This window comes from Sminthopsis crassicaudata, chromosome 1 (genome assembly GCF_048593235.1).
Source record: "Sminthopsis crassicaudata isolate SCR6 chromosome 1, ASM4859323v1, whole genome shotgun sequence".
Taxonomy (NCBI): Eukaryota; Metazoa; Chordata; class Mammalia; order Dasyuromorphia; family Dasyuridae; genus Sminthopsis; species Sminthopsis crassicaudata.
The window spans coordinates 482,475,493-482,502,672 of record NC_133617.1 but is presented as its reverse complement, the minus strand read 5'-3'; the positions used below and the strand labels follow the sequence as shown (position 1 = coordinate 482,502,672).

Below are 27,180 nucleotides of genomic sequence, written 5' to 3'. Positions count from 1 at the left end.
TGTATAAAGTATTTTTAAATCATACAAAATGTTCGCATCATGAGACTAAAGGTTATAGCAAAATAATATTCACTTAGGATTCTTTTAGATAAGGAAAAAGCATTAAACAGCTTATAAGTTTTAGTTCTTTAAAGTCTGCAGGTGTTATTAATGATTTTAGTATAACTGTCAACTTAATTCTGATCTGAATAATTTCATTTCATGTGTTTTTGTAAATATGAAGAAAACTGCTATTCCCCAATTGATCTAGAACTATTATTAATGATGATATGACATTTCTAGTCTGTTAAGATTTGCAAAGGTAACATATCTCATTTTATCCTCAAAACAAATCTGAAGTAAATATTGTTATTATCCTCATTTTACAGATGAGGAAACTGAGGCAAGGAGAGATAAATTGACTTTCCCACATAATTAAAGAAACTGAGGCAGGATACAAACTCAGGTCTTCTAGACTTCTAGCCCAGGCTCTAGCATTACACTCCATGCACTTCACCATTTATCTGCCTCAAGTTAATCATGTTTTTTATAGGTAGTGTAAGTCACCTGTGACTTCTTCTACCTGACAGATTATATAGCTTACATACAAATTCTGGATTATTTGTTTTTATAAATAAATCACCTTAAAAAGATAAAATTTGTAAATATTATTCAGTATAAACTCTCAATTAAACCAGTGTCTCCAGAGTTCTTTTGTTTTACCCTTCAACTTTAACTACAGTGTGTTTAATTTTAACTGATCTAGGCATGCCTTTAAAATGGAAAAACATGTTCAAAGCAAAGATTTTGCTTATAGAAATATACTTCAGGGCAATAAACATTTTAATACTTCCTTTTCAATAATGCTCAACTATATCTTTTTTTAGAATAAAAATTTATTTATAAAGCTTGTTAGAGTATAAACATGCAAATCCTATGAGAAAGCCTAAGCCCCACTTTACAGTTAAGGAACTTAAGACTCTAAAAGTGACTTTTCTATACTCACACAGCTAGTGATCCAAATTCAGTACCCTATGCATGAACTCTCAATGTATCAATAAATATACACTGTGCTGCAAAACATTAAAGCATACTGTATGAGCTGAATAAATGCTGATTTTTAAAATAAAGAAGTGTATATGTAGTATAAATACAAAAGTTCTAATCCAAAGAAATGTATTCCTTTTGGGAATACTCTATGCTATTAGCTAAAGAAAATTTCTTCTCCCAGTAATATTCTATTCTATTTTATCACTGTTCCTCTTTCTAAAACTATTTGTAGGCCTAATTCTGAAGTTTCAGGTATTTCAAATTCAACCTAACTTTAAAAGGAATTCATAAATTACAAAATAACTGAAAGCAACAATGAAAAAAAAAGTAAAATATAAAAACTAGACTGAGCTATGAAAACCATAGATATAATATTATTTAAATGATAGTATTTATGTCAACTAAGGTCAGCCCCCCATTTAGAATTCTCTGGTATTAAGATAAAATCAAAATGGCACATTATTTACACATAAAAGATGATACCATAAGTAAATCAGGAGAGCACGGAATAGTTTACCTGTCAAATCTATGAATAAGGGAATAATTTAGGAACCATATAAGATATAGAAAGCATTCCTAAATATAAAATACATAATTTTGATTATATAAAATGTAAAGGTTTTTACACAAACAAAATTAATGAAACCAAAATTAAAAGGAAAGGAAGAAGTGTGGGGAAATTTATTTCTGATAGATGCCTCATTTCTTAAATATATAAAGAAATGAGTTAAATTTATAAGAATGCAAGTCATTCTCCAATGGATAAATGATCAAAGGATAGGAAAAAGCATGTTTCAGAAAATTACATCAAAGTTATCTATAGTCACATAATAATGTTCTAAATCACTAATAGATTACAGAAATACACATTTAAATCAACTTTGAAGTATCACCTCAGACATATCAGATTTATTAATGTTAAAAAAAAGGAAAATGGTAAATGTTGGAGGGAACATGAGAAAACTGAGATACTAATGCATTATTGATAGAATTGTAAACTGATCCAACCATTCTGGAGAGCAACTTGGAATTATGTCCAAAGAAATATAAAACTGTACATACTTTGGAATTGGAAAATGAGAGTATGCCAATTAATTGGGGAACAGCTGAACAAGGTGTGGTATTTGAATATAATGAAATGCTATTGTGCTACAAGAAATAATTAGCAGGCAGATTTCAGAAAAACCTAGAGATACTTACATGACCTGATGATGAGTGAAGTGAACAGAACCAAAACAACATGATAGAACAAGCTCTTCATAGCAACACAATAATACAAGACAATTGCAAAAGGCTCATGATGGAAAATACTACACATATCCAAGAAAAAGAACTGTGGATTGTGAATGAAGATCAAAGCACAGTATTTCACTGTTGTTGTTATTCTGATCTTCTTTCACAACATGACTAATGTGGAAATGTGATTAATATGATTGCATATGTATAATCTATATCAGATTACTTGCAGTCTTGGGAGAGGAGAAAGTGAGGAAGGAAGAGGGAAAAGAGGAATGACAAAAAAAATTTCACACTCAAAATCTTATGAGACTAAATGTTGAAAATTATCTTTATCAAACTGTTTATACCCTTTGATCCAGCAGTGTTTCTACTGGACTTATATCCCAAAGAGATTTTAAAGGAGGGAACAAGACCCACTTGTGCAAAAATGTTTGTGGCAGCTCTTTTTGTAGTGCCAAGAAACTGGAAACTGAATGGAAGCCCATCAATTGTAGAATGGCTGAATAGGTTATGATATATGAATGTTATGGAATATAATATATTGTTCTATAAGAAATGATCAGCAGGCTGCTTTCAGAGAGGACTAGAGAGACTTAGATGAACTGATGCTAAGTGAAGTGAATAGAACCAAGAGAACATTGTACACAGCAATAAGATTATATACAATGATTAGTTCTGATGGATGTGGCTCTCTTCAACAATGAAATGATTAAGGACAATTCCAATGATCTTGTGATAAAGACAGCCATCTAAACCCACAGAGAGGATTGTGGGAACTGAGTATGGTTCATAACATAGCATTTTCACTCTTTAAAAGAAGAAAACTATTTTTATAAGAAATTGGAAAAAAAACACTATTGAGTGAGGAAGAAATTTAAAAAAATTTAAAATCTATGCATATCCTTTGATCCAATAATTCCAGTGCTAAATCAGTAAGAATGGCTGAACAAGCTATGGTATATTGTTGCAATGGATTATATGGATTTCTATAAGAAATGACAAGTAAAATAATTTCAGAAAAACCTGGAAGGACTTACATGAATAGATGCAAAATGAAGTAAGCAGAACTAGAAGCATTGTACACAATAACAGCAATACTGAATAATGAAGAACTGTGCATGACTTACCTATTCTCAGTAACACGATTCAAGACAATCCTAAAAAATTCATGACAAAACATACTATCTCTCCCCAGAAAAAGAACTGATTTTGTCTGAAAACAAACTGAAGTACACTACTTTCACTTTCTTTTTTTTTTTTTCATTTAATTCTTGTACAATATTACAAGTGGTAATGTTTTCCTTGATTGTACATGTATAACCTACATCAGATTCCTTATAGTCTCAGGAAGGGGAGAAAAGGGAAGAAAGAAAGGGATAACATTTGGAACTCAAAACTTTTTTAAGGTTAAAAAACTATTTTAACGTGTAAAGGGAGAACAAAATATTATTTTAAAGGAAAGAATTCTCTGGTATCAAGACTTCATTTTCTTCTTTAACACCAGAAACCTAAGGGAAAGTAAAGTGGGCTACAGCAGTGACAACAAACTCAAATAGATTCTCCCAATGGCCTATTTACTTAGAAAATCACAAATTAACATTATCTATGCTGTATTATATTTTTGTTCTGTTAAACATTTTCCAATTACATGCTAATCTGGAGTTAGATGAACTCAAGAATAGCCTTTTTGCAATTTGGCATGTCTGTTATTCTGTGCCTCAGTTCTCTGAGCAACTGTAAAAATAATAAGAAAAAGAAGGAGCAAGTTAATTTCCAAAAAAATGTTAACAATAAGTCAATTTTCAGTCTTGTGGAATAGAAGAATTTCTATAGTCTGATGAAAAACAAAATTACAGTGCAAGAATATAAGAATCCTGGGGACAAAGTTTTCAAAAGGAGACTTCCAAACTCTCAACAACCATGTGAAAACACAATCCAAATAATTAAAAGAAAGGCAGGTTACAAAAATCTCGTAGCTAACTGAGGAGGTAGGAAAGTGTAAATTAGTCAATGATGTAAGGATTGTTGAATAGACAGTTATACTAATATACTGTCAGAGGAATAATGGATTGGTCCAACATTTCTGGATAAAAACTAGAATTGTGCAAGAAAACTTCTTAAACTGTTTATAACTTTTGAATTTTAAGTTTCCGTAGCTGAGTAAATATCGTAAGAGAGCAGCAGACAAAAGCAAGGTTGCAGTATATTTTTTAAAAACTCAGAGAAGTACACTATATAGTGGTAAAGGCAGTTAGGAGATCTATTGGATAGAATGATGGACCTAGAGTCAGTGAGACCTAAGTTCAAATCCAGGATCAAACTATCTATGTGAGTCTGCCTCAGTTTCTTCATATGTAAAATAATATTGTGAGAATGAAATGAGATAATATTTATAAGGTATTATGTAAATGTTAGTTAATATCATTACCATAAGAAATAAAACCAAAATATCTATCCATTAGGAAATGATTGAATTAATTGTTGTACAATAAAATATTATTGTATGATAAATAAAAAGACAAATAAAAATGGGGACAGTAATACCTTAAATATTTTCTTTACTGAGTTTGTAAGGATAAAAATTAGATAATTTATGGAAAGCACTTTATAAACCTAAAAAGTACCATATGAATTATAACTTATTTTGCATCATTATATTGAATGGTGATTCAGTATATCTGACTGAAGAAGTCTGAAGAATTGGATTGGAATGTCTATTCTAGAATGGACTGGAGGGAGTCTGTACAAGTACAGCTCTAGTAAGTCCTTGCCTTCAAAGTTCATTTTGCCTTGAGATAGTGGAAACAAAATCATTTTTCTTTTCCTGACTATATAAAACTCTTTGTTCTAAAGAAACATTCCCCAGTATTTTTAGGAAAAGGAGCTATGGGATTAGAATAAAGCTGAAAACTTAGGAGACAAGCATGAAAATATATGCCACAGGGCCGGCCAAGAAAAAATTCATACACCAAAATGTTAACTATCATAAACTACAAGGATTTCTTGCATGATTTTAGAAATCTTTCCATCATAATGATTACTTTCATTTCTTTTATCTTTCATAATGTAAATGATAGTGCTATTTCTGTGGATCAGCCCTAATATCTTTCACTAAAGTAAATTTACAAAGGCCAGAAAAGCACTTATATATAGGATGATCAGTAATATAGTTGTCATCTAACCAAAAAAAAAAAGTGTCACTTAAAATCGGCATTTGTAGTTTCAAACTTTTAAGAATTTAATTCCCTGTTTTCTACCATTTTCATTACAATTTTGCTACATAACCACAGGATGACAGTAGTGCCCCTTGATTTTGGGTTATAAGGAATGAGATTCAATAAGATTGCTCTCTTCTCATAATACCATACATCTTTATACCATTCTATTAATACAACTAAACTAAATTTTAAACATTAAAGAATAATGTCTTTAAATGAAAACAAATAAATGAGAAAGGAAAAGAAATTATACAGGGTAAAAATCCCCCCCAATTAAATTTGAAGTAAATACAAATAATCTGAAAATGTCTAAATGAGTAGCATTAGTTAATAGCTACTTAAATATTCAGTACTAACATTTATACCTTTCTTAGCCAACTTACCTCATTTGCTCTATTCTTTATATTCCCCATACTAAACCATGCTCAAATTTGGACTTTAAAACCTCTAGCAGCTTCTCTCTTAGCCGTCAATATAAAGATTTACTTTAGAGAATTTTTTTCCATGATGTAATCAAGGTTCTGTAGCACTTATTTATGCTTTTGGAGAATATTTGGGAGAATACGATTATTCTCTTCTAATATCTCAAATGGTTGTCATATGAAAAAGGAACTGGACTTGTTTTATTTTCCCCCAAAGAGCAGATATAGAACTAGAGAGCTTAAATTAAAGAGACATTTCAGCTCAATATGAGCAAAATAATTAGAGCTGTCCAACAATGGATTGGGAGCCTCAGGACATGGTGAGCTTACCATTATTGAAGTCTCAAAGGAAAGGTGGAATAGCCACTCGTCAAGGATACTATAGAAGGAATTCATGCCTCGGGTATTGGTTATGCTATATGATTTCTGAGGTTCTTTCCCCTGAATTCTGTAAGTGGTTCAAGGGCCTGCTGTCTGCAACTTTCACTTCATTTTCATTGATTTTTCACCACAAGAAAAGGTTAGAATAAAAGAAGGAAACATGAAGCAGATCCTTGAAAAAATGCTTTCACTTACTATAGATTCAAACACCCCTGACTCTTACCAACAGTAGAAGTCTTTATCAGAACCAATACTACTCAATAATCTAATATTCAAACCTAAAACTATTTGACAAGAAGTACTGGGAAAACTCTACAACAGTTTAGCAAATATTTGGTTTTCTGACTTAATATCTTATACCATACACTTCAAATAGGGTCAAAATATATCCATGACCTAAACATTAAAAGTCATGTCATTAAAAGGTTACAAGAATCAAATTGGTGCTTTTCACGGGTGAATAAGGGTAAAAATTCAAAGAAGAGTTAGAGGCAATCACACAAGACAAAATTAGATAATTTTGATTTCATGAAATTGAAAAATATTTACACCAAAAAAGAAAAAAAATCAATGCAGCTAACATAAGATGGAAAATATAGGAAGGCAGAATAAATCTTTGTATCAAAGATCTCTGATAGATATCCAAGTTGTATAGGAAAGTAGCTCAACTATTTAATACCAAAAACCAGTTGAGAAATAGTCCAAGGGTATGAATAAAAAGAACTGCAAAAATATTAACAACAATATAAAAGATCACTTTTAAAGCAATAAGAAAAATGGACATCAAAACCATTAAGATTTTGCCTCACTCCCAGCAAATTGCTGAGATAAGAAGAGTAAATGTTAGAAGAATTAACAAGAAACAGACAATAATATATCACTGGAGTACCTATGAAGTGGTACAACCATTAGTTAGGAAAAACAATTTAAAATAAGTTTTAAAAAACTAAAATGACTATAACATTTGATCCCAAGATCCTACTATTAAAATTGACCCCAAGGTAGTGAAAAATAGAAAACAAAGACTCACACACAAAAACATTCATATCAACACTTTTTGCTACTTTTTGTAGTACCAAAGAACTGGAAACCAAGTGTATCACTATCAACTGTGAAATAGCTAAACAAATTTTGAGAAATACATAGAATGTAATTATACCCTAAAAATGTAATGGAATATAACTGTACCCCAAAAAATGTGAAGAATTCAAAGAAACACAAAATTATTTATATGAACTAGCACAGAGTTTAGTAAGCAGAGCCAGGAACCAAAAATCAATAATTACAATAACTTAAATGAAAAGAGCAACAATGCAAAAAATACAAAATTTAATGCTATGCAATTCTAAGCCCTTAAGAACAGATAAAAAAATAACTCTTCCCCTTTCTTTACAGAGTTGAGGGATTAAAGTGTGGAGCATTAAATATACTATCAAGACTCAGGTTTATTTATTGATTAGTTTTGCTAATCTACTGTTTTTCTTTCTGGTTTTGATTTCTTATTACAAAAGATGACTTAAATGGCTGACAAGCATTTAAGTAAAATCAAAAAATATTTATTAAGCTTTTACCATGCACTAGATACTTTACTAAGTAGTAATAGGAGTACAAAGAAGACAAGAACATTCTTACTCTCGAGAAGCTCACAGATTAACAGGAAAGATGTCATGCAAACAAATATATGTAAACAAGACATATACGGAATAAATTGGAGGTAATCTCAGAGGAAAGACACTACTATTAAGGGGGATCAAGAAAGAGTTTTGTTTTTTTTTTAAAGAAAGGGGACCTTTAACTGAAACTTGAAAGAAGTCAGGGAAGTCAGAAGACAGACAATATTTCAGGCATGGGGAATGACCAGTGAAAGTGCACAAGGTCAGGAGATAGAGTAGCTTGTGTGAGAAACAGCAAGGAAGCCAATCTCACTGGATTGTGAAGTATATGGAGAGGAATAAGATCTAAGAAGGCTGGAAAAGGAGAAAGGGACCAAGTTATGAAGATCTTTGAAAGAGAAACAAAAGATTTTATTTGATCCAGGAGGTATTAAGGAGATACTGGAGATTAATGAATTAGAGGTCAGATTTATGCTTCAGGAAGATCACTTTGATTAAGCATTTACTATGTGCTCATTGCTAAGGGTTGAACATGCAAAGAAAGGCAAAAACAGTCCCCTGTCCTCAAAGAACTCACATCAAAATAGCAAAGTCAATATGAAGGATCAGCCAATTAAGAGGGACTCTAGCAGGAATCTTGCTGGCAATGAAGACAGAGAGAGACAGACACAGACACAAATACAGATACAGACACAGAGAGAGACAGAAACAGAGAAGACAGAGATAGAGAGCGAGCTGTCTTAGGACAACCAATTTCCTTTTCCTTTATATAGATGGATAATAGAGTGATCCTTGATCTCCCAGAGGATAACTTTCTCTAGCCAAATAACCCAGAAGATTTCGTCAGCTTTTGTATAAATAATAGATGCCTTGCCTTGTTTATTTGTGCTGGAACAGAATCAGCACCAAGCACTTTGCCACAAAAGAGGAGCCAAATGGCATTCAAAGCCTCATCTTCAGTTGGAAATTTGGTAGAGGATTTGATTTCAACATGAAGTAAATGGTCAATGGTTTCAGTATTGGTTGATGACAATATATTGAATACTCTATGGAAGTATACAGCCCATCTCTACAGAATCATGTTATTTTCACTGATCCATCAGCACTGAGTAGTTGAAATGCACTAGAAGTCTTTAGCCTATATAGAGCTTTCAAGGCATGATAAAAACACTCTGGATTGTTATTATCAGCATAAAACTAAATTTAATCTGCCTTTTTACTGAGTCAATAATCCTGCATCTTTATAAGCTTTGTTTGCACTTTACTTTGATGGTATTAAACATTGCCTTTTTAGAAATAGATGAACTATCCCATTGGTAGACTCTGTAGAGTTCTCTTCGTCATGTAATAGCTTCTGCATTAACCTATCTAAATAGATATGTACAAGATATACAGAATACATGGAAGATAATTTTAGAAGGTAAAAAATATTAAAAGTAGGAGAACTGGGAATGAAGTCCTGCCCAAAAAAATGGCATTTGAGCTAAGTCTTCAATGGAGCTAGGAAAGCTAGAAAATTGAAATAAGGGAGCAGGTTAAGGAGCCAGCCAGAGTAAAACAGCAGAGATTTAAAATGGAGTGTTCTTACCTGTCAGATTGGCTAAGATGACAGGAACAAATAATGATGAATGTTGGAGGGGATGTGGGAAAACTGTGACACTAATGCATTGTTGGTGGAGTTGTGAAAGAATCCAACCATTCTGGAGAACAATTTGGAACTATGCCCAAAAAGTTATTAAACTGTGCATACCCTTTGATCCAGCAGTGTTACTACTGGGCTTATATCCCAAAGAAATACTAAAGAGGGGAAAGGGACCTGTATGTGCCAAAATGTTTGTGGCAGCTCTATTTGTTGTAGCTAGAAACTGGAAGATGAACGGATGTCCATCAATTGGAAAATGGTTGGGTAAATTATGGTATATGAAGGTTATGGAATATTATTGCTCTGTAAGAAATGACCAGCAGGATGAATTCAGAAAGGCTTGAAGAGACTTGCATGAACTGATGCTGAGTGAAATGAGCAGAACCAGAAGATCACTATACACTTCAACAACAATACTGTATGAAGATGTATTCTGATGGAAGTGGATATCTTCAACATAAAGAAGATCCAACTCACTTCCAGCTGATCAATGATGGACAGAAACAATTACACCCAGAGAAGTAACACTGGGAAATGAATGTAAAATATTAGCACTACTGTCTATCTATCCAGGTTACTTATACCTTCAGAATCCAATACTTAACGTGCAACAAGAAAATTGGATTTACACACATATATTATATCTAAGTTATAATGTAACACATGTAAAATGCCTGTCATCTAGGGGAGGAAGTAGAGGGAGGGAGGGGAAAATCTGGAAAAATGAATACAAGGGATAATGTTATAAAAAAAATTACTCATTGAAACAAGGTTGCCCACTATCACCATTACTATTCAATATAGTACTAGAAACGCTAGCCTCAGCAATAAGAGCCGAGAAAGAGTAGGAAATGAGGAAATCAAACTATCACTCTTTGCAAATGACATGATGGTATACTTAGAGAACCCCAAAGACTCTGCTAAAAAGCTATTAGAAATAATTCAGAATTTTAGCAAAGTGGCAGGATACAAAATAAATCCACATAAATCCTCAGCATTTTTATATATCACCAACAAAATGCAATAGCAAGCGATACAAAGAGAAATTCCATTCCAAACAAATGTTGAGAATATAAAGTATTTGGGAATCCATCTACCAAAGAATAGTCAGGAATTATATGAGAAAAATTACAAAACACTTGCCACAAAAATAAAGTCAGATTTAAATAATTGGAAAGACATTCAGTGCTCTTGGATAGGCCGAGCGAATATAATAAAGATGACAATACTCCCCAAACTAATCTATTTATTTAGTGCTATACCAATCAGACTCCCAAGAAACTATTTTAATGACCTAGAAAAAATAACAACAAAATTCATATGGAAGAATAAAAGGTCGAGAATTGCAAGGGAACTAATGAAAAAAAAGTCAGAGGAAGGTGGTCTAAGTGTACCTGATCTAAAGCTATATTTTATAGCAGCAGTCACCAAAACCATTTGGTATTGGCTAAGAAATAGACTGGTAGATCAGTGGAACAGATTAGATACAAAGGACAAAAAAGGGTACATCTAGAGCAATCTAATCTTTGACAAACCCAAAGATACCAACATTAAGGATAAAAATTCATTATTTGGAAAAAACTGTTGGGAAAACTGGAAATTAGTATGGCAGAAATTAGATATGGATCCACACTTAACACCATATACCAAGATAAGATCAAAATGGGTACATGACTTAGGCATAAAGAATGAGATAATAAATAGATTAGAGAAACAGAAAATAGTCTATCTCTCAGACCTGTGGAGGAGGAAGGAATTTATGACCAGAGGAGAACTAGAGATCATTATTGATCACAAAATAGAAAATTTTGATTACATCAAACTAAAAAGTTTCTGTACACACAATACTAATGCAAACAAGATTAGAAGGGAAGTAACAAATTGGGAAGATATTTTTAAAAGCAAAGGTTCTGACAAAGGTCTCATTTCCAAAATATATAGAGAACTGACCCTAATTTATAAGAAATCAAACCAGTCTCCAATTGATAAATGGTCAAAGGATATGAACAGACAATTCTCAGAAGATGAAATTGAAACTATTTCCACTCATATGAAAGAGTTCCAAATCACTACTGATCAGAGAAATGCAAATTAAGACAACTCTGAGATACCACTACACACCTGTCAGATTGGCTAAGATGACAGGAACAAATAATGATGAATGTTGGAGGGGATGTGGGAAAACTGGGACACTGATACATTGTTGGTGGAGTTGTGAAAGAATCTAGCCATTCTGGAGAGCAATTTGGAACTATGCCCAAAAAGTTATCAAACTGTGCATACCCTTTGATCCAGCATTGCTGCTATTGGGATTATATCCCAAAGAAATACTAAAGAGCGGAAAGGGACCTTGTATGTGCCAAAATGTTTGTGGCAGCTCTTTTTGTTGTAGCTAGAAACTGGAAGTTGAATGGATGCCCATCAATTGGAGAATGGTTGGGTAAATTATGGTATATGAAGGTTATGGAATATTATTGTTCTGTAAGAAATGACCAGCAGGAGGAATACAGAGAGGCTTGGAGAGACTTACATCAACTGATGTTGAGTGAAATGAGCAGAACCAGAAGATCGCTGTACACTTCAATGCTGTATGAAGAGGTATTCTGATGGAAGTGGATATCTTCAACATAAAGAAGATCCAACTCACTTCCAGCTGATCAATGATGGACAGAAATAACTACACCCAGAGAAGGAACACTGGGAAGTGAATGTAAATTGTTAGCACTATTGTCTATCTACCCAGGTTACTTATACCTTCGGAATCTAATACTTAATGTGCAACAAGAAAATGGTATTTACACACATATATTGTATCTAGGTTATATTGGTAACACATGTAAAACATATGGGATTGCCTGTCATCGGGGGGAGGGAATGGAGGGAGGGGGGGGATAATTTGGAAAAATGAATACAAGGGACAATATTATAAAAAAAATTTAAAAAAATAAAAAATAAAATATGAAGAAACTAAAAAAATTACTCATGCATATATACTGTCAAAAAATTTATAATTATAAAATTAATTTTTAAAATGGAGTGTTATTGTGTACATCAATGTGGCTAAATCATAATCCATGTATTGTAGTAATGTATAATTAGATGAGAAAGGAAGAAGGAAACCAGATTACAAAAAGCTATAAAAAAGAGTAGATATTTTAATCTAGAGTTGATATTTATTATATTTATATTGATATTCTAGAGATATTTTATCTAGGAAAAGATAGGCTAAAGGCAGGGAAAGAGGATTGACATGGTTAGTCCCATACTTTTGAAAAATCACCTTGGAAACTGAGGGATTGGAGTGGGAGGAGACTTGAAGGAGGAAGACCTGTTATAAAGCAATGATAATAGTTGAGGTGATACATGATAAGAACCTATCAAAGGGCATGTGAGAGAAGAGGGCATATATGAGAGACGCAGTGAAGATAAAAATTACAAGTCTTAGAAACTGATTGGGCATGTTTAGTGAATAAGTATGAAGAACGGAGGATGACATTGAGATTTTAGACCTAGATGACTGGAATGATCTTGGTAACAGAATGACAGTGAAGTTAATAAGGGGAAAGAATTTGGGGAACAGATAATGAGTTCTATTTTGTACAAATGAGATGTCCAAAAAATAATTTGAAATATTTATAGGACATCTAGTTCAAAATGTCTAAAAAGCAGTTGTAGTTGAATACTGTAGCTCTGGAGAACAATAAGCTGAATAGAAAAGATCATTGAACCTATGGAAATTGATAAGATCACTAAGTGAGATATTATAGAGGAGAAAAAGAAGCAGACCCAGGTGAAATCTTGGGTGATGTTTCTCATAATGGACATGAAGTGAGTAAAAAATCAGTAAAGAAGTCTGAAGAGTAGTGAAACATAGGAGAACCAGGAACTTACAGAGGAGAGAATATCCAGGAGGAGGAATATTTAATAACATCAAACTGCAGAGAAATCAAGAAGATTTAGGATTAAGAAAAGACCACTAAATAATTCAGTTAAAATACCACTTATAATTTGAGATAGGGTAGATTTACATGAATGATAATAGATTACAGAGGGATTCCAACAGAAAGAGAGAACAACAGAAGCACCAAGTAAGTGACTTACAAAAGAAGTTTGGTAATTAAGGGGGAAAGAAATACAAGACGACAATTGACAATGCTAGGAAGATGAAGTGAAGGTTTTTTTTTAATTTGCTTTGTTATCTTTGTGTTAAGATGGAGAAACATGGATATAATTGTAAGCAAGAAGGAAGGAATCAGTAAACAGGATAACATTAAACATAAGAAAGAACAGAGATAAGAATGGTGACAAATTGCTAGAAAAGTCCATAGGTGAGGATGGGAACAAGAGTGCAAGTAAAAGATTTGACTTTGTATAAAAGAGTGATTATTTCTTTATCCAAGATTAGACTGATGGAAGAAGCAGGTTGAATGATTTGAGCGATAATAAATACGGAAGGAGAAGAAAACAGGAGAGAAATATTTTGAGGAAAGAAAGCAATGGGGGGAAGATATCAATAAAAATTAAATAAACGAAAAGTCAGGCAAAGGTTCTTTTGTACTTACTCTCTGAGAGGTGAGTCCAGGTAGCAATAGAAAGACCAAATAAATGCATTAGAAAAATGATTCAGGCATCATTGTAAAGGACAAATTGAAAAGGGCAGGGTGTCAAAACAGTAAGACAGAAATAAGGTTTTTATCCATCTGGGGCTAACAAAGTGATCAAGATAGGGCATTTAAGAGACACTTACCTACTATACAAAGAATACTTAGCTGTCTACCACCTGTGTGAACATAACTGAACTACAATATACCTCATCACATACTATATCTGTTGCAGGGAATCCTGGCCTCTAAAAGTTTATTTGTACTTAAAAAAAAAAAAAAAAAAATGACAATCTTTTATGAGATTTCTTGTAGAAGATAAAGAAATATGGATCTCATGATAATGCTATTAGGTCATTTTAGAGCTGGTTGAATAATGAGACCCAAAGAATATTTATTAAATATACTGCTATCAAGTTGGAAGGAAGTCTTTAATAGGCTGTGATGGAACTGTCTTCACCTTTTGACCTCATTCAACATTTTTGTCAATGACTTAAATGAGGATAAATGTCACGCCTATCAAGTTTATATACAATTAAATAGGAATATGTAACATATTGGATAACAAAATTATGATTCAAATAGATATCAAAAAGCTAGTACAATGAGCCAAAATTTACCATTATTAAAGTTCATGACTGTGCAAGATTGGCTTAGTAGCAGTTTCTTTTTAAAAGCATTGGAGATTTTGGTTGACTGATTCCATAATGAGAGGCAATGTTGTATAATTGATAGAAAACCCATTTCAGAGTCAGATAGAACTAGGCCCACGTCCTATGTCTGACACTACCAAAAAGTTGCTGAAATGGTGCCAGTCTGAAAGGATGAAGCAGAATAAAAGTAGGATTCAAAGCAAGGTGATAGACTCAGTTTGATTATTGTTGACGTGCATGTTTTCTGTCCAGCCATGTGGTCTACCCATACCCTATAATTTCTTCTGACATTCCTTGAAGTGGGGACTCTGGCTATCCTTCTTATTTAAACACCAATCTAGATGCATAGGGTAGATCAGACATTTTATATAACTCCAAAGGACAAAACTAAGACCTGTGAATCAAAGTTATAGGGAAGCGAATAAAGAACTCTCTAGAAATTAGAGCAACTAAAAAATGAAATAGATTGCTTTGAAAAGTTCTGAGTTCCCAATAACTGTTCAAGCAGAAACTTTAAAAATTATGTAACAGAGAAGATGATGACAGAAAGATTCCTAAATGAGGTAATAGATTGGACCATCTGGACCCAAAAAGCCCTCCTAACAAACAATGTAGAATTCTAATGAATGACTCACTCACATCTGAAGTCATAACAAGAAAATCCAGCTACCTTAAATATTCAGATTAATTTATCTTGGTATTTTATTCAAAAACTGTTTTTGTTACCTTTTCCTTTTTGTATTTTTTTCTTTCACATTTTATCTTAGTTTTTAACAAAAGCTCTTTTAAAAAACCTTCTGTCACTTCTGAGCACCCATCTTAAAGAAATTTTCCACATGTTAAATGTTAGTGTACCCCTAGTGTTCAGTCATGGTGATGGCAACAGACTGTTCTAGCAGTCAAGAACTGAATTAAGGATGTTAGGAGGAAAAAAGCAGAGATGTGGAAATAAAAAAAAATTAAAACCAAATTCAAATGTCCTGCCCAGATATTCTATCACAGATCTAGTAACTTGCCAATAACAAAAAATTCTTACAATTTTCTGTCTCTGTGTGTGCTTCTCTTTCTCTGTGTGTGTAAGTGTCTTTTTCTACACACACCTATACAATATCTACCCTCATATCACTTTGATTCCTCTTGTATACTTATATTAAAATAAAGATTATGGTTATCTGCATGTTTTATAAATTCCTACTCAATTGTAAACTCCCTGAGGGCAGGGATCAAATCTTGTTTATCTCCTCTAGACACCAGACTTAGCTATCCACACATTATAAAAACAATATTTTTTTGAAGAATTGATAAATAGAACCACATTTAAATTATTTTACATATACAGATTTATATCCAATGGTGCCATCTTTAGGGTGGGGGAGAGAAGAAAAAAAAATAAAGTTACATGATAACTTTATTATATATAAAAGGAAGAGTAAGCTATATATATAAGTATATAATAGATTTACAGTTTCATGTGCAATCATCTTTTTAAATTCACTATATTATGGAAATATTTGTTTTATTTCTTAAATTCAAAATGAGTAACTTTTTTAAAAAACAAATGAACAAAATTTTTTTCTGAAACAGCATTTGTTCTTACAATTAATATTTTCTCTTCACATTGATTAATGGAGGTCCTAAATTGTTTTGACACATTATCCTGAATTTCATTCTGTCTCCTTTCTTCCTGATCCCACAGATCTTTAGGAAGCTCTAAACTTTTTCACAACTCCATCCCAACTTAACTTCATGGAATTCACAATCTTCCAGCTCACTATCCTCTCCATGAAAGGCAAATAAGCTCATTGTTTCTTCTCTGCAATATTATTAGATTAAAGAAACTTCTCTATTCCATTCATACAACCTGCCAAGAGATGTCCCTGACTACCCCTTTTAAACTCAATACTTATCATAAGGGGAAGCCAGGTAGCAGTTAGGAAAGAAATGAAAATAGAATTCAGATGACATTTGTGAAAAGTATTTTTGGTAATACAAATATTGAATAACTCAGTGCTTCCTTTAAGTGTATATTGTTTGAATTTTTAAAAATTTCTCTTCTAAATATAAGGTTACCTTAAATATGAGATTATAGAAATCAGGCCAATTCATGATGGTCTTTTTTGGTCATGTCCAACTCTTCATGACCTTATTTGGAATTTTCTTGGCAAAGATACTGGAATGGTTTACCACTTCCTACTCCATATCATTCTACAGATGAGGAAACTGAGGCAAGCAGGGTTCAGGATCATATGGCTAGTGTCTAAGGTCACATTTGAACTCAGGTCTTCCTGACTTCAAGGTCATCATGCTATCCACTGAATTAACTAGCTGTCCAGTATCATATTTCTAAAGTCCTATAATTACATGTCAAAACATAAGCATCTTTTCTTCTTATTTAACCTTTTGTAATGAATACTAATGAATACCAGTATGGCATGGATGTGACAATATGCCAATGATGGATTCTTTAAAAATCTGTAACTTAATACAGAGTAACCAGCTACCTTTACTTTAATACTCAGTGTAGTCCTTAAAGTATTTTATGGTTTCTTCTGACTCCACAGTAGGCATATGAATCAGTGAAACATTGTCAGAATAAATATGCTTGTTAACAGACCAAAAGATTTCATAGACATTTCTCTATTATCTTTTAGTCTCCATGTTAGTCTCCATATTTTCAAAAGTTGAGCTCTAGCTCCTCAGTGTCTCTACAAGTCATATTTTCAAAAGTTGAGCTCTAGCTCCTCAGTGAACAAAGCTAGTAAAATACATATAGTTCCTTTCATTTTGGAAAAAAAAAAAAAGATTTTTATCTGAAGTATTATATCACAATGTCTTTAAAAAGAAACACACAACTCATAAATAAATACATAAATTATAAGAAATTATTCATGAGATAAAATTTAGAAATAATAGTGCTACGTATATATAAGCACTTTCAAAAGTTAGATTTGGAAGTTTTGCTAGATAAAACTATTCATCGCACAAAGAATTCACTTACAAGCTACTAATAATTTCATTTTTAAACATGCAACTTTTGCTAGTTGTTTGATTTTTTTCCCCAAATGTGTCATGAGAAACTGAAGTAGTGTTTCAAGAAATTCAAAATAAATTAGTATAAACTTTGTCTGGTTTCATAAAAATAAAATAGTACTTATGACTAGACTCCAATGTAGTCATAAGTTTTCCATTTAGAATGCTGTATTTTATCTGATAAAAGATTCAAGAAAATGTCATGTAACACTCCTGCGCATATGACCAACTCATCATCCCATCAGAAATTTCTATAGCAGCACCAGAATTTTCATTTTCAAGATACATGAGCTTTTGTCAAATAGTGACATCTCCCCTGTAATATGAATTTTCAATATGATATAAAAAATGATGGATATATCACACATTTCAGAGAGTAGAGAACAGCAACCTGTCAATGAATTTAAAACTTGTGTCAACCTATTTGAAGTTCTATTCTCTAAAAGACCAGGACACTTTTGTAAACCATATAAATGTAAAACAGTTGCAAATGTTTTTGTTGAATATGAGAAATAAGTTCTTTCCACAAAATATAATCATTGTTTCTGTTGTTTAAAATATGTTATCTTTTCATTGGCATTATAGTTATAGAAATATGTTGGTAGTCTTATAAATTTCTATGCAAAGATGAAATTGATTAAAAAGTTATCATTTCTATAACAGATGCAAAACAAATCATTGGCTGCCTCTTCCTCACTATTTAAACTTATATATAAGTCTTTACAAGTATCATATTTACTGATCAGAAGGAAAGATGCCAGTTAATGTTACCAAAAGAAATGGAAAAATCAAAGTAGTATTAAACTGATTCAAATACTTTTTTACTTAAGCTTTTGTCCACTGACAATTTAAAAATATAGAACTACTTTAAAATGTTTTCAATCTGAGCCAAACAACAAAAAAGGCACACAGTGACATGTAAAACTTCCTAAATAGAATTAATAAGCAGTGTAGTACCAGCAATCCAGAAATTTCTGTTTTCATATAACAAAATAATAAAAGCATTCATTTGCAAAGGCCTTAGAAGTAGTTTAGAAAAAAAAATGATGGTACTTAAAAGAGGAGCAGAATAAGAATGGGAAACTCATTATTAAATTAGAGAGTAGTTTTTTTTTTTTTCTTGAGTTAAAAATCTTTTTAAAATGGAGTATTTTACAGAATTATATAAATTCTATAAAAACTGAAGATCAACAGCTTAATGATACTTTTCTTCCAAGTATAGTTATCTAAAATGGATTAGAGTTCTTTCTTAAGATATTCCCACAAAATTGTCAGTGAGTTCCTAGTTAAGTTTCTCTACAATAGCTAAATGGAAAATAGCTACATAAATTTTTTAAGAGGTGAGGTGTTGAAGATTTTTTTTTGTTTTTTAAAAGCCATTATGCTTTAATGAAATAGGATGTTAAATGGAATAGAATGTGTTCTTGGTTTAGAATAAATATTTCAAAATAGAAACAAGTTTATAAACATTCATTAACTTTGACAAGTCACCAGATCATCTTTCCTCGATTTAGGAACCACTATTTTGTTTAAGCACAAGAAAAAGTAACATGGGCCAAAAATCAACAACAGTCAGAGCTCCATTTAAACTTTTGGAACATCCAATCTTAACACTTACTCTGCCTTACACATCCAAATGAATTCAACAATTTAAGAGAATGGAGGAAAAGGAGGGAGGGAGAAGAGAGAAAAGCAATAAAAATAAATGAAATTTAAAGTGACTTGACACTTCACAGTTCATGTCTATTGTTGGCTTGTCACCCACCATTTAAAGACTCAGTTGCATGGAAGAATTTCTGGTGTGGAAAAACCTAGCTATGAATCAATTGCAATTTTGAAACAATTAAATGTTTTGTGGCATTTCAAAAAAAAAAAAAAAAAAAAAAGAAAGAAAGTGAATCATAATAAAACCAAAGCTCACCTACCATGCTTCTCAATTCTAAAAGGATTTTAGAGTTCTACTTAGGACTGAGTCTGAGTTCTACTTAGGACTATGCAAGCTTTTTTTTTTTTTTCATTTTCTCTACATTGATTCATTAAAACACAATATAAACTTAACCCTTTATCCCTAGGTAGAGGTTCCATTATTCTTTTGGCATAACTTTAGAGATAGCTAAATGCTGATTAGTATTTTATTAATAAAAAAATGTTTTTTAAATAAAAATATGGTATTAGAGAGAAAGGAATTGGGTTTGAAGCAGGTTGCAAACACATACAGATAGGATTATACAGGCATTTCCATTACCATGCAGAAAATACTTACTGATCATAAATACTATTCCACTTAATTCTTTAATCCAAAAAAAATTACCATGCTTCTAAACCAGCATTTCTTAATTTCTAAGAAGGAGATAGGACCAAATATGTCTATAAGAACAAAATATCTCTGTGCCTACCTTGTGCCAATGCTTGAAACATGTGGAGTTGAAGCAAGAGAAACGCCCACCATCCACGACAGAAGAAAAAGAAACATAAGTTGAACTTTATCATTTGTTTTCTCCAGCTATTCCTTCGTGCCATAATCTCTCCTCCGACTCCTCTTCCAATCATTATATCCTCCCTGACTGCCTTCAGATCCGAATGCACGTTTTCATCATCATTCCTCCCAGCCCACTGTGAGGCTGGGCTTTCTTTGGTTAAGTAGGAACTTGTATTCCTGTTGCTCCGATGCTGAAGTTTGGGGAATACTGGCTTCTCTTGTTCATAAGAGGCAAGGACCTGGTGGTTTGTGCTCACTTTACATGCAACCCGAAGGCAATACTCTGTGTGCATGACTGTATTATAATCGCCATCTAAATCAATGTATCTTGTAGAAGTATTGATTGCACCAAAACAACCCGTCAGAAATGTGAAGCACATGTTTCTCTGCCTTGTCACATCCAATGCCTTCTACACAGGCTGAGACAGAGCAAGTTTACTGACGCTGGCTAGTATTTCGGTAAATCTGGATCCTTCATCGCAGCACTATAACAAACACGAGATTGTTCCATTCTCCCCAGCCAGCAATTGAAGACGGCAAGCCAGAGAGTACCTTTCATATACCGCAAAGAGGACGAAAACTATATTCCCATTAGATTTTCACTGATCATGGTAAGTTTCCAGTTTTCAGTTCCCTGTGAAATATTACATTCTTTTATCACTTGGGGGGAAAAAACAACAACACAGAAGAAAAGGGACGGAAGGAAACACTGTCATCTTCATCCTCCGGTAGGGATGTTTTATTTCAGACCACTGCAAAATTAACTGGATAGTAGAAAGGGGAGTCTCCAAACATCCTCCAACCTCTTAGTTGAATGCACCCAGAAATAAGCAACTGTACCCGCTTTCCTAAGATATAGAAAAGCTCTGATCTATACTGGGAGCAGGCAGAGGAAGATAGGAGATCAAGAGGTTTTCTCGGGCAGGTAAGTGGCTTAGTTCTCTTCGCTCGGGTTTGCCACGGACCTGGCAGGGAGGGTGGCCAGGTGGTGTGTGTGATGATAGAGAGAGCAGAAAGTGGGGCGGGGGTGAGGTGGACTAAGAAGAAGCCACTGCGGGAGGGGGTGGGTGTGGGTGGGTGTGCAGGAAAGACTAGGGGAGAGCCGGGAAGAGAGGCTAGAGGAAAGGAAGAAGGGAGGTTTGCACTGGCAAGAAAGGGCAAGACGGGAACGTCTCAGAGAAGAGGATTTAGGGCTGGGTTATAGAGGAATAAGAGAGTAGAGGAAAGAACACTAGATCTAAGAGAAAATCGCCTGAACTCTTACAGGCAGTAAGGGAGGACAGTCGGGAGCATCCAATGTTCAAAAGGGAGGTGTGGGTAAGGACAGAGACTGAAGGAGCTGAGAAGAGTGAGGATGAGAAAAAAAGGGGGAATCTGAGGAAGTGAGGGACAACCCCTCCAGCCCAAGACCCCTTGAAGCAGGTGGGGGGAAGGGGTCTTCCAGGGATGAAAGAATCTATAACTTGAGGAATATGATGGGAAGACTATAAGAATGTTGCGGAGGAGCATAGACCAGACAACCTGCTAGGCAGGATGAGGATGCTGGTGGAAACTGTTGGGGTGATGAGAATGCAGGGAACAGGTTTGCCGGTATAAAGGAGGGTAAAATTGCTGGGAAAAAAAAGGTTCTTGGAGGGAGAGGGAAGAATTTGGGGGAGAGGGGACTGAGTGGGTTAGGAAGTAAAGATGCTGGGGAGATGTAGGGCTCCAGAGGGGCAGGATGAAAATTCTGGGGAAAGGGAACTGCTGGAGTCAGGGGGTACGTAAGAATGTTGGGGGGGAGGGTCCTCGGAAGGGAGGACCACGGGACTTGGGGCAGGGGAGTAAGGACTCTAGGGGGGGGAAGAGAGAATGCTGGGGAGAGGGGACTTTGGGAGAAGGGGTAATAATATTTAGGAAAGGAGAGAATGTCAGAAAGCGGTTAGTGCTGGGATGTGGGGGTAAGAATACAGGGCAGTGGGGATTAGTGGGGGGAGAAGTGAGAATAAAGGGATTCCTGAGGTAAGAAGAATGGAGGGGGTTCTTGGGAAAGGGGGATTTCTGGGGATTGGGGGATTTTGCTAGAGAGAGGACGTCCTGAGAAAGAGGGTGGGGAGAAGGGACTGCGGAGACTGCGAGGTGAGGATGTTGGGGAAGGGGCGTCCTGAGAGAGAGGTGAGGATGTTGGGGAAGGGGCGTCCTGAGAGAGAGGTGAGGATGTTGGGGAAGGGGCGTCCTGAGAGGTGAAGCTCTGGGGTGCGGGGCGGGGCGTGCGTGTGTCACAGCTCCACAAGTCTCCCCGGGACCTGCTGCCTCGGGCCCGCCCCCTCCCCCCGGACTCCGGGCATCCCCAGAGGCCGCGGGCAGCAGCGGAAGGGCAGGGGCGTCCGCGGGCCCCCGCCGCCACAGCTGGGGGTGGGGGGCGCGCTCGGGAGCATGCCCTCGCTGAGAACGAGATGAGAGGGGTTCACTTTCTCCGCTCCTCTCCCTCCTTCCCTCCCCGCCCTCCCGACGCACCCGGAGCGCCCGCAGAGGGTCCGGGGCGCCATCACCCGCCCCGGCGCCCGAGTCCTTCCGCGAATAAAAGTGAGACGGCGCAGAGGCGCCTCCGCCGGCCCGCCCGCCCGCCGCCTCCAGCCGCCGCCGCGAGAGCGCGGCCAACACTCACCCGCCGCCGCCGCCGCCGCTTCCCATTCACAGCCCGGCCACACGCGCCGCCCTCAGCCCGGAGCTGATTGGTGGAGCCGAGGTGGCTCTGGCGTGTCCCGCTCTTCCCTCCGCTACTCCCCCTCTCCCCCGCCCCGGTCCCGAGCCTGACCCCCCTCGGTTGTTTTCAAACTATCGGGGGCCCGCCTGCGTGGATTTTTACGCCCTCCCTCTGGGTCCCCTCGGGCCTCTTTCTGCGCCTGCTACGCCCCCTAGGGACCCACGATGGGGACTGCACCGCCCGCCGGGCGCCCGGGCTAAGGCACGAAGGTTGGGCCGCTTGGCAGCTTCGGGCCGGCCCCGGCTGCACTCGCTCGCAAGCCTAGGCGCGCCCGGGCACCCCGCGGCGCAGGAGGCAGACGGCCCCGCCCTCGCGCTCCCCCGGAGCTACTCCTGCTGCGGGGAGGGAAGGCGAAGCGGGAGCTTGCGGTTGGCAAAGAGGGCGCCGAGGGGGACGGTAAGTTTCCGCTCGCACAGGTGCTCCGTGTCTGCCGGGCCGCGGCGCCGACTGCGGGCCGCCGGGAAGGAGCCCCGCTCCCTCGGGCCGGCTCCGGCTGCGCTCCGCAGCTGCACGCGGAGGGGATGGTGCAATCTCCAGCCAGGCCCGGCGCAACGAGGTCCTGCTAAACCCGGGGTGGGGCTTCGGCTCCGTAACGGAGAAAACTCGGCCCGTCTCCGCCGGCACGAAGAAGTGGGGGTGTGCGGGTTTGGAGGGTTTTCATACTATTTACGTAGTTTACTCTTTATCATTTATTTACTCATCTGATTGTTTGCTGTTCGTTTATAGAGTGTAGAAGACAGGAAAAAGAGGAGAAACAGCGTTCCTTCAGCCTCACGGCTGCCCCAGTGCTTGCTTCCCGCCAAGGGCAGAAGTTCTCTCCGTCACCCCCGGCTCGGCCGCAAGCTGACACTGCTCTCCCGCACTGGAGTCGGGCCGGGAGCGCGCCCCGGGAGCCGCTGCGTTTGCCGCTGTATTCCCTGGCTGGTTTCGTGCCTCAGAGGGGGAGGGCTCTCGAGCAGGATTAAAAGACAAAGAAGAAAAATTAAAAAAAACCCGATTGTTTTCTAGTGCTTAAACATTGTTCCCTTAACTGGAAATGAGAAACGTGCTTTACCGGTTTTAAAGATTAGTAACAAAGCAAAAGGCTGCAAGTCCGCTTCCTGGAGAGTTCTGAAGTTCTGTTTGTGGATCTCCAGGTCGTCCCGGTCCGTGAAGGAGGGGCCGTGAGGGCGCTTCTCGGGATAAATAAAGTGATCCGGGGACCAGAGCTAGCGGGGCTGCTCCCCGCGTGCTGTGTGTGTCATTCCTCTCCGAATACCGCAGTGACGGGTTCCCGGGGCTTTCCCCCTCACTCTGCTTAATGCGCTGAAGGGGAACGCCCGAGATAAGTGGGATGGCAGCGAGCATCTGTAGCCTGAGGAGATGCAGGACGAGCGCTGTCGGCGGCACCTGACCGCAGCAGAGGGCCTAGGCTCATTTACATGGGCATTTAAGTTCCTCAATTAATCCTTTTATCCTAAAAGTGATATTCCAGTCAGGTTCAATATAGGTTGGGAGAGGGGGGAGAACTTCCATGGCCTGGCACCATGCAGGGTTCTTTTAAAGCACTTCCACAGGCAATGTTTCACTTGTTCATTATAACAAACCTATAAAGTAGTGAAAGGGCCCATTTCTATCCCAGTGTAACAGGTGAGAAACTGAGGCCCAAGGCCATTAAAATAATTTATCCAAAGTCAAACAACTAATTCATTTCAGAACCAAAACTGAACTAAAATCGCTAAGGGGTCTCCCTTAAAAAAAAAGTCCTTTTATTCTTAAAAACAGTGTACTATGGTAAAATCCCATTATAATGCACCTGTCAGAGAGAAGGGATCTCTGGCCTGAAGGAGAAGTATAAACATCTCTTTCATTGCATCTTAACATGTAACAAAGAGATAGTCTTTAGTATTCTTAGTTGCAAAAAATGCAACATGATTTTAAAAGGCTTTAGCAGAAGTGAAGTTAGAGGTGAAAACAAACCCTTCCATAAAATTAAATGTAGTACTATACGGTAGGAAATGAGATTTTTTTCACTAAAAATGAATGGATAAACAACCTAAATATAAAATTAGCACATCATTTCAAAAAAAAACAGATGAGTGGAAGGAGACAACTTTTAGAACTAAAAGAAAAGTTCAGAACAGAACAGCTGATATAGAGATGAAGAAAGACAACTTTTCATAAAATTTAAAAGATGTTACTCAAAATTGATGCAACTAAAATAAGGGGAAAAATTTGAATGAGAAAAATATTTGTGTCAAAAATCTACAGTGTGGAATTGTCACAGATACAAGGCTGGACTGTTTCCCATTAAATATGCAATCAAAGGTTATGAATCATTTTCAAAAGAAGAAATGCAAATAAAGAAATACTATCAACAATCAGCTTTTTAAAATGAGCAAATCACCAATACCAAGCAAAATGCAAATTAAGTAAACTGAGTTTTTTGTTTGTTTGTTTGTTTGTTTGTTTGTTTGTTTTTGTCTTGTATACAGAAAATTAGCAAAGATGATAAATGCCAGAAGTAGTGTTGAAGTGACTGTGGGAAGACACCCACTAATACAATGGTGGTACAGGGATGAACTAAGCCAGCTATTCTGGAAAATAAATCACTAACTTGCTCTTTTCTATTAGAGTAACAATCCTTTTACTAGGAATGTACCCTAAGGATGTCAAAAATAGAAGGAAGAAAAAGTTTATAAAGGGGACAAAATATTCATAAAAGCATTTTTGATTTAATTAAGAACCAGAAAGCCAGGAATCAGTTAGAAGTGACAAGAAAATGATTGTTATAGCAATACAATAGAACATTATTGCATCATAGGAAACAGCAAAGATGAGAAATTACAAGAAATGTAAGAAGATTTGTAGGAAGTAATTTAGAATGAATAAAGAACCAAGGTAACAATAAACACAATGACTAGAATTATCTAGTGAAAACAATATTAAAAAGCGGCTACACTCAAATTATATGCAATGATCAATGTTGGTCCCAGATTCCACTTGATGAATTGTGTCTCCTTTCCCTCAAAGAAAACTGAAGAATCACGAATTTTCAATGTTACATATGCTGTTAGACATAGTTGCTACTGTGTCTGTTTTGGTAACTATTTTTCCTTGTTAAAAGAGAGGGTGAAGGGGGTGTGTTTCAGGAAATGACTGTATCAATAAAACTTTCTAAATTATTTGGTGTGGCAGGCAATATAAAAGGCATGGAAAAGGCAAGTGATTGGGTTGGGTCAATGAGCAAAAATAGAAATTTCCAAAAATTCCTTCCAAATTTAAATGGGAATTAAAATATAGCAAATTCTGGTAATATTTACCATTTTAATGCAAAAAGTTATTTATTTTTCTCCTAAGAAGAGGTATTTTAAGGATTTGATATATATCAAGTTTGCATCTCTGTCTGGAGCCTCTGTTTTGTTTTGTTTTGTTTTTCTTCCTTTTTCCTTTTTTTATCCTTAATAGATCATGATAGAAGATAGAAGTATTTGACAGTGTTTTATGTTCTCTTTTCTCGGTGCTTTTATTCTAAATGTAGTATCCCCTCTGGGCTTCTCACTGGTAAGTCCCCCATTACATAAAAACATATTTGCCAATACTCTAATGGAAAAAAGAGGGGAAGGAAAGGTTAGGAGAACTTATCAAGCAGTTTTGAAAATTGTGACAAAGTTGTATTTTGCTTTGTTTTGTTTTTTACTTACTTTGGAAGACAAGAAGATTTCAGAAGGTGGAGGGGAGAGTGGGAATGATGCTGTTCATATGAGTTAGCTATGCAATACAGAGTACAATTCCAAAATGAGCCAAATGCAACATGAAATCATCATGTCACCAAACTCTGACAGAATCTTGATTTGCAAATGTTGAAAGAAATTGGAAGGGGGTGATAGTGAGAGAAAAACATTTTATAACAGGGTCAAGGAAAAGAATGCATGTGCAAATTTGTAGAGACTTAAATTCCTCTTTTCCTGGATTTTGCCTTAAAGTTGAAACATTCAAAGTACCAGGAGATATGTGATTTGTGACAAGTTTGCAGTACATATCAAATTTTTTAGTGATACATGTTTGAACAGCTTTTTAAAGTGTTATCTGTTTTAAATTTTCAACATAGATGATGTTTCTTTTAGCTCTAATTTTCTGGTCCTTTG

The 27,180-nt window shown here is 36.0% G+C and overlaps 2 protein-coding genes across 6 annotated transcripts in view; one reads left to right on the top strand and one right to left on the bottom strand.

Annotated features, from left to right (window-relative positions):
* The window catches only part of SDK1 (sidekick cell adhesion molecule 1), a 1,233,278-nt gene extending 1,210,245 nt beyond the window's left edge, over positions 1-23,033 (bottom strand). For 3 of the 5 annotated variants that reach the window (XM_074281198.1, XM_074281201.1, XM_074281200.1), the window contains exons 1-2: positions 22,955-23,033; positions 20,225-20,941 (exon numbers count right to left, since the gene is read on the bottom strand). In XM_074281198.1, coding sequence (XP_074137299.1) covers positions 20,225-20,687 — 463 coding nt within the window. In that variant the 5' untranslated portion in view covers positions 20,688-20,941; positions 22,955-23,033. Of the gene's footprint in view, positions 1-20,224; positions 22,760-22,954 lie in introns of those variants that run through there. The other 2 variants (XM_074281199.1, XM_074281202.1) reach the window with 2 other exon arrangements.
* LOC141550533 (uncharacterized) lies at positions 21,841-24,061 on the top strand. The gene is made up of 3 exons (XM_074281308.1): positions 21,841-21,889; positions 22,878-23,449; positions 23,780-24,061. The coding sequence occupies exons 1-3, from the start codon at positions 21,841-21,843 to the stop codon at positions 24,059-24,061; spliced, it is 903 nt and encodes a 300-aa protein (XP_074137409.1).
* The last annotated feature ends 3,119 nt before the right edge of the window (positions 24,062-27,180 follow it).